This window comes from Oncorhynchus gorbuscha, linkage group LG10, assembly GCF_021184085.1.
Source record: "Oncorhynchus gorbuscha isolate QuinsamMale2020 ecotype Even-year linkage group LG10, OgorEven_v1.0, whole genome shotgun sequence".
Taxonomy (NCBI): Eukaryota; Metazoa; Chordata; class Actinopteri; order Salmoniformes; family Salmonidae; genus Oncorhynchus; species Oncorhynchus gorbuscha.
Genome location: NC_060182.1, coordinates 97750789 through 97758727, shown reverse-complemented (window position 1 = coordinate 97758727; position 7939 = coordinate 97750789). Strand labels below are relative to the sequence as shown.

At 45.5% G+C, this 7939-nt stretch overlaps 2 protein-coding genes across 13 annotated transcripts in view; both read right to left on the bottom strand.

The window, feature by feature from the left end:
* Positions 1 to 4839, bottom strand: part of LOC124046821 (vam6/Vps39-like protein) — a 42586-nt gene extending 37747 nt beyond the window's left edge. Inside the window, exons 1-4 of one of the 4 annotated variants that reach the window (XM_046367585.1) lie at positions 4734 to 4839; positions 4225 to 4335; positions 3814 to 3879; positions 2240 to 2304 (exon numbers count right to left, since the gene is read on the bottom strand). In XM_046367585.1, coding sequence (XP_046223541.1) covers positions 2240 to 2304; positions 3814 to 3879; positions 4225 to 4297 — 204 coding nt within the window. In that variant the 5' untranslated portion in view covers positions 4298 to 4335; positions 4734 to 4839. The other 3 variants (XM_046367586.1, XM_046367588.1, XM_046367587.1) reach the window with 3 other exon arrangements.
* Positions 1 to 7939, bottom strand: part of LOC124046819 (dynactin subunit 1-like) — an 808447-nt gene that overhangs the window by 451950 nt on the left and 348558 nt on the right. The window lies entirely within an intron of this gene.

The following is a 7939-nucleotide window of genomic DNA, read 5'->3' as shown; positions in this document are numbered from 1 at the left end:
AAAGGGACCAGTGTTCCATTATCAAAGGGACCAGTGTTCCATTATCAAAGGGACCAGTGTTCCATTATCAAAGGGACCAGTGTTCCATTATCAAAGGGACCAGTGTTCCATTATCAAAGGGACCAGTGTTCCATTATCAAAGGGACCAGTGTTCCATTATCAAAGGGACCAGTGTTCCATTATCAAAGGGACCAGTGTTCCATTATCAAAGGGACCAGTGTTCCATTATTAAAGGGACCAGTGTTCCATTATTAAAGGGACCAGTGTTCCATTATTAAAGGGACCAGTGTTCCATTATTAAAGGGACCAGTGTTCCATTATTAAAGGGACCAGTGTTCCATTATTAAAGGGACCAGTGTTCCATTATTAAAGGGACCAGTGTTCCATTATTAAAGGGACCAGTGTTCCATTATTAAAGGGACCAGTGTTCCATTATTAAAGGGACCAGTGTTCCATTATTAAAGGGACCAGTGTTCCATTATTAAAGGGACCAGTGTTCCATTATTAAAGGGACCAGTGTTCCATTATTAAAGGGACCAGTGTTCCATTATCAAAGGGACCAGTGTTCCATTATCAAAGGGACCAGTGTTCCATTATCAAAGGGACCAGTGTTCCATTATCAAAGGGACCAGTGTTCCATTATTAAAGGGACCAGTGTTCCATTATTAAAGGGACCAGTGTTCCATTATTAAAGGGACCAGTGTTCCATTATTAAAGGGACCAGTGTTCCATTATTAAAGGGACCAGTGTTCCATTATTAAAGGGACCAGTGTTCCATTATTAAAGGGACCAGTGTTCCATTATTAAAGGGACCAGTGTTCCATTATTAAAGGGACCAGTGTTCCATTATCAAAGGGACCAGTGTTCCATTATCAAAGGGACCAGTGTTCCATTATCAAAGGGACCAGTGTTCCATTATCAAAGGGACCAGTGTTCCATTATCAAAGGGACCAGTGTTCCATTATCAAAGGGACCAGTGTTCCATTATCAAAGGGACCAGTGTTCCATTATCAAAGGGACCAGTGTTCCATTATTAAAGGGACCAGTGTTCCATTATTAAAGGGACCAGTGTTCCATTATTAAAGGGACCAGTGTTCCATTATTAAAGGGACCAGTGTTCCATTATTAAAGGGACCAGTGTTCCATTATTAAAGGGACCAGTGTTCCATTATTAAAGGGACCAGTGTTCCATTATCAAAGGGACCAGTGTTCCATTATCAAAGGGACCAGTGTTCCATTATTAAAGGGACCAGTGTTCCATTATCAAAGGGACCAGTGTTCCATTATGTTCCATTATCAAAGGGACCAGTGTTCCATTATTAAAGGGACCAGTGTTCCATTATTAAAGGGACCAGTGTTCCATTATTAAAGGGACCAGTGTTCCATTATTAAAGGGACCAGTGTTCCATTATTAAAGGGACCAGTGTTCCATTATTAAAGGGACCAGTGTTCCATTATTAAAGGGACCAGTGTTCCATTATTAAAGGGACCAGTGTTCCATTATTAAAGGGACCAGTGTTCCATTATTAAAGGGACCAGTGTTCCATTATTAAAGGGACCAGTGTTCCATTATTAAAGGGACCAGTGTTCCATTATTAAAGGGACCAGTGTTCCATTATTAAAGGGACCAGTGTTCCATTATTAAAGGGACCAGTGTTCCATTATTAAAGGGACCAGTGACCAGTGTTCCATTATTAAAGGGACCAGTGTTCCATTATTAAAGGGACCAGTGATTTCAAGTCTATGTTGACAGTAGAATAACAGTAGAATAAGTGCCGGACATAAGGAAAGGCCCGTAAACTCTTTCCAGAACTTGAAATGCCAATTGCGCTATCGAGGAGGATCCTTGTTGTTGTTGTTGTTGTTGTCGTCATTCGAGTGGTCACGTGTTGGAGCTGTGGTATGAACTGTATACCCCGAGTTGTAGTCATACAGAGAGGGGGGGAAGCTAATGGGGGCTAAGCTAGCACATGACGCGAAACACACACCAAATCCTTGTCAGTCATTGTAGCAGCAACTGAACCAGGCTAGGACAATGGAGTGTCTACTATATTTCTTTAATCTGACATCCCTCGTTTAAAAATAATAATAATAATGAAATGACCGTCACATCAACAGAATGTGAAGTCTCTCTGACTAACAGACACCAATTGTGCAAGTTCTCCCACTTAAAAAGATGAGAGGCCTGTAATTTTCATCATAGGTACGTACACTTGATGACAGACACTGACTAATATACCTGCTGGATCTTCTTTGAGAAGTTCTTGGTGGACTTCTCCAGAGTTACCTCAAACCTGTTGGTACCTACGAGGAAGAGAGAGAGAGATAGGATGTTTCCTTGTTTTAAACACCTGCTTCGGAATGAGGAACAAAATAAAAAACACAATGACGCTGGAAACTATGCTTGCAGACGACACATACCAATAGACAGGGCCCTGGGACACACACACACACATACCAATAGACAGGGCCCTGGGACACACACATACCAATAGACAGGGCCCTGGGACACACACACATACATAGACAGGGCCCTGGGACACACACACACACACATACAAATAGACAGGGCCCTGGGACACACACATACAAATAGACAGGGCCCTGGGACACACACACACACACATAGACAGGGCCCTGGGACACACACACATACATAGACAGGGCCCTGGGACACACACACACACACACACACACACACAAATAGACAGGGCCCTGGGACACACACACACACATACAAATAGACAGGGCCCTGGGACACACACACATACAAATAGACAGGGCCCTGGGACACACACACACACACAAATAGACAGGGCCCTGGGACACACACACACACACACACACACAAATAGACAGGGCCCTGGGACACACACACACACACAAATAGACAGGGCCCTGGGACACACACACACACACAAATAGACAGGGCCCTGGGACACACACACACACACAAATAGACAGGGCCCTGGGACACACACACACACACAAATAGACAGGGCCCTGGGACACACACACACATACACATACACACATACAAATCGACAGGGCCCTGGGACACACACACACATACACATACACATACACACACACACAAATAGACAGGGCCCTGGGACACACACACACACACACACAACACATACCAATAGACAGGGCCTGGGACACACACACACACACAAATAGACAGGGCCCTGGGACACACACACACACACAAATAGACAGGGCCCTGGGACACACACACACACACACACAAATAGACAGGGCCCTGGGACACACACACACACACACAAATAGACAGGGCCCTGGGACACACACACACATACACATACACACACACACAAATAGACAGGGCCCTGGGACACACACACACACACAAATAGACAGGGCCCTGGGACACACACACAAATAGACAGGGCCCTGGGACACACACACACACACACAAATAGACAGGGCCCTGGGACACACACACAAATAGACAGGGCCCTGGGACACACACACACAAAATAGACAGGGCCCTGGGACACACACACACACACAAATAGACAGGGCCCTGGGACACACACACACATACCAATAGACAGAGCCCTGAGACACACACATACATACCAATAGACAGGGCCCTGAGACAGACACACACATACCAATAGACAGGGCCCTGAGACAGACACATACCAATAGACAGGGCCCTGGGACACACACATACCAATAGACAGGGCCCTGGGACAGACACATACCAATAGACAGGGCCCTGAGACAGACACATACAAACAGACAGGGACACAGGACACTGACAACAGTCTCTCTCTTATTCACCTGCATTATTTTTTATCCTGTAGAGCAGGAGATGGCCTGGTTTAGTGCCTACCAGAAGCCAGTCCTCTGTTATGTGATAGGAGGAGAGAAGGTCATGATGAGTAAGTATGGATACATCCCAAACGTAGTGCACTCGGACTCTCGTCAAAAGTAGTGCACTACATAGGGAACACGCATCACAGAGCAAAATTATAACAACGGTGTTAAGACAGGGTTGCTTTGTTTACAAATGTCGTGTCGCCTCAAAACTCATCAAGGTAACATTGCTACAACTAAGCAGACAAGAGTTATCTGCTGGTTACCTGGTAAACAAACCAGTCAGCTAACTTAGTACCTACCTAGTTAACTAACTTAGGTAGTTTATAGCAACAATAATTTGCTAATGTTAGTCTGCTGACATTATCAACTTACCCCATGCAGCAAGACAGTCAATCTGCAGAGGCAGTTTCTCCAGGATAGGGACCGGTTCGTAAGCGTCATGCATTGTGGAGTCTCGGTAGTTACCGGTAGTTTTAGTTCCCCCTATAAATAATCTAGTAACGTTAGTGACAATAACAAAACATTTTTTAGGCAACGTTACAACAACAAACAAAAACAAGGTACGTCTGGAAATGTCAAGTCCAACCCCCGTCGATTAAACCGTGTCTTTAATCCGTGCAGGTAACCTTAACATAATTCCTCTGTCATTCGTTGAAGCCATGACATCCAAAACAAATTGATTAGCGAACGAACTTTGCTTTATTAGGGAGAGGACACCAACAAGGATAACGAGTTAACACAATTCCCTATTATCCCCATGTTGGTCTTGACCGAATAAATAAATACTAAATCCTTCTCCAATAAAAATGTCCTGCTAGTCAATAAGCTAACACAAGAGATATATATATATATAATATATATAAATAAAACTGAGAACACACAGTGTCTGCTCCTTACTGACACGTCACGTGATCAGTACATCAGAGAGGAAGAAGCGGAGCGAGAGGGAAAACTCCGCCCAACAATCTGTCTCCTCCGGAAGTTGACGGTTTTTTGCCCCCCGCACACCAAGCGAGGAGGGTTTTTGTATTGGGAGTTTGGTCAAATAATAAAAAAAATAAAAAAAATGTAATGGCTTATTTGCTGCGTGAGGTTTATTTGATCGAATATAAATTGCTTAGGTTGTTACGAGTGTACTGATATAAATGGGACACGTGACACACCACCAACATTGATTAACATAAAATATATATATATATATATATATCGAAGTTGTGCGTTAAAGGATGTGTATTTCCATTGTCAGAGCTGCCACTCGAAAATCTGGTCAATATAATGGATAATATGAGAGTACAATCACGAGGGATGAATTAGAACACGGCGAACCTTGGGGCGGCAGCGTAGCCTAGTGGTTAGAGTGTAGAGGAGGTAGGTAGCCTAGTGGTTAGAGTGTAGAGGTAGGGTAGCCTAGTGGTTAGAGTGTAGAGGAGGTAGGGTAGCCTAGTGGTTAGAGTGTAGAGGAGGTAGGGTAGCCTAGTGGTTAGAGTGTAGAGGAGGTAGGGTAGCCTAGTGGTTAGAGTGTAGAGGAGGTAGGGTAGCCTAGTGGTTAGAGTGTAGAGGAGGTAGGGTAGCCTAGTGGTTAGAGTGTAGAGGAGGTAGGGTAGCCTAGTGGTTAGAGTGTAGAGGAGGTAGGGTAGCCTAGTGGTTAGAGTGTAGAGGAGGTAGGGTAGCCTAGTGGTTAGAGTGTAGAGGAGGTAGGGTAGCCTAGTGGTTAGAGTGTAGAGGAGGCAGGTAGTCTAGTGGTTAGAGTGTAGAGGAGGCAGGTAGCCTAATGGTTAGAGTGTAGAGGAGGCAGGTAGCCTAATGGTTAGAGTGTAGAGGAGGCAGGGTAGCCTAGTGGTTAGAGTGTAGAGGAGGCAGGTAGTCTAGTGGTTAGAGTGTAGAGGAGGTAGGTAGCCTAGTGGTTAGAGTGTAGGGGCGGCAGGGTAGTCTAGTGGTTAGAGTGTAGAGGAGGTAGGTAGCCTAGTGGTTAGAGTGTAGAGGAGGCAGGTAGTCTAGTGGTTAGAGTGTAGAGGAGGCAGGTAGCCTAGTGGTTAGAGTGTAGAGGAGGCAGGTAGCCTAGTGGTTAGAGTGTAGAGGAGGTAGGTAGCCTAGTGGTTAGAGTGTAGAGGTGGTAGGGTAGCCTAGTGGTTAGAGTTTAGAGGAGGTAGGTAGCCTAGTGGTTAGAGTGTAGAGGAGGTAGGGTAGCCTAGTGGTTAGAGTGTTGAGGAGGTAGGTAGCCTAGTGGTTAGAGTGTAGAGGAGGCAGGTAGCCTAGTGGTTAGAGTGTAGAGGAGGTAGGTAGCCTAGTGGTTAGAGTGTAGAGGAGGTAGGTAGCCTAGTGGTTAGAGTGTAGAGGAGGTAGGGTAGCCTAGTGGTTAGAGTGTAGGGGAGGCAGGTAGCCTGGTGGTTAGAGTGTAGGGGAGGCAGGGTAGCCTAGTGGTTAGAGTGTAGAGGCGGCAGGTAGCCTAGTGGTTAGAGTGTAGAGGTGGCAGGTAGCCTAGTGGTTAGAGTGTAGAGGAGGCAGGTAGCCTAGTGGTTAGAGTGTAGAGGAGGTAGGTAGCCTAGTGGTTGAACTAGTAACCGGAAGGTTGTAAATTCAAATCCCCGATCTGACAAGGTTCAAATCTGTCGTTCTGCCTCTGAACAGGCAGTTAACCCCCTAGGGCTGTTATTGAAAATAAGAATTTGTTCTTAAACTGACTTGCCTAGTTAAATAAAGGTTAAAAAATAAAAAAAAACCTTAACCAGTGTTCTAGTACCGGGTGGTAGTAGAGAATAATGAGTATCTTGTGACCCTAAAGAAAAAAATCACATAATACACACCTTGTATTAATTTGGTGACAAGGTTTTAATATAAACTTTAATCCCAGAATAAACAGCAAAAAAAGTAACAAAGAAATTACAACACAGACCCACTTTACTGTACATTAGATGCTGTCCTTATTTCCTGCTAAACAAAACACCAGAAACAATGCAGGACAATTGAACATTACAAAACCATATGATGTCTGTAGAATAAATTACTGGGTGAGTGGGCCTAGTCTGGCCTCACAGGCTGTGTTTACCTTGCACTGTGCCAGCATTGGGGGTTGGGGGGGGGGTCAAATTAATTATCTTGGGAGGTGGTGGCTGAAACTAACATAAAAAGCCTCACAGTGACACATAAATGATTTATTTAGCAAATCTGACAAATTATCAGACTGCACTGTGTCAATACTAATATAGATAGGTGTCAATGGTAGACTGACTGACTCACTGGGCCAAGTGACATTCCATAGGGTAGTGCACTACTGTTGACCAGGGCCCATAGGGTAGTGCACTACTGTTGACCAGGGCCCATAGGGTAGTGCACTACTGTTGACCAGGGCCCATAGGGTAGTGCACTACTGTTGACCAGGGCCCATAGGGTAGTGCACTACTGTTGACCAGGGCCCATAGGGTAGTGCACTACTGTTGACCAGGGCCCATAGGGTAGTGCACTACTGTTGACCAGGGCCCATAGGGTAGTGCACTACTGTTGACCAGGGCCCATAGGGTAGTGCACTACTGTTGACCAGGGCCCATAGGGTAGTGCACTACTGTTGACCAGGGCCCATAGGGTAGTGCACTACTGTTGACCAGGGCCCATAGGGTAGTGCACTACTGTTGACCAGGGCCCATAGGGTAGTGCACTACTGTTGACCAGGGCCCATAGGGTAGTGCACTACTGTTGACCAGGGCCCATAGGGTAGTGCACTACTGTTGACCAGGGCCCATAGGGTAGTGCACTACTGTTGACCAGGGACCCTATCGGTCAACAGTAGTGCACTACCCTATGGGCCCTGGTCAACAGTAGAGTTCTATATAGGGCCCTGGTCAACAGTAGAGTTCTATATAGGGAATAGGGCCCTGGTCAACAGTAGTGCACTATATAGGGAATAGGGCCCTGGTCAACAGTAGTGCACTATATAGGGAATAGGGCCCTGGTCAACAGTAGTGTTCTATATAGGGAATAGGGCCCTGGTCAACAGTAGTGCACTATATAGGTAATAGGGCCCTGGTCAACAGTAGTGTTCTATATAGGGAATAGAGTCCTGGTCAACAGTAGTGTTCTATATAGGGCCCTG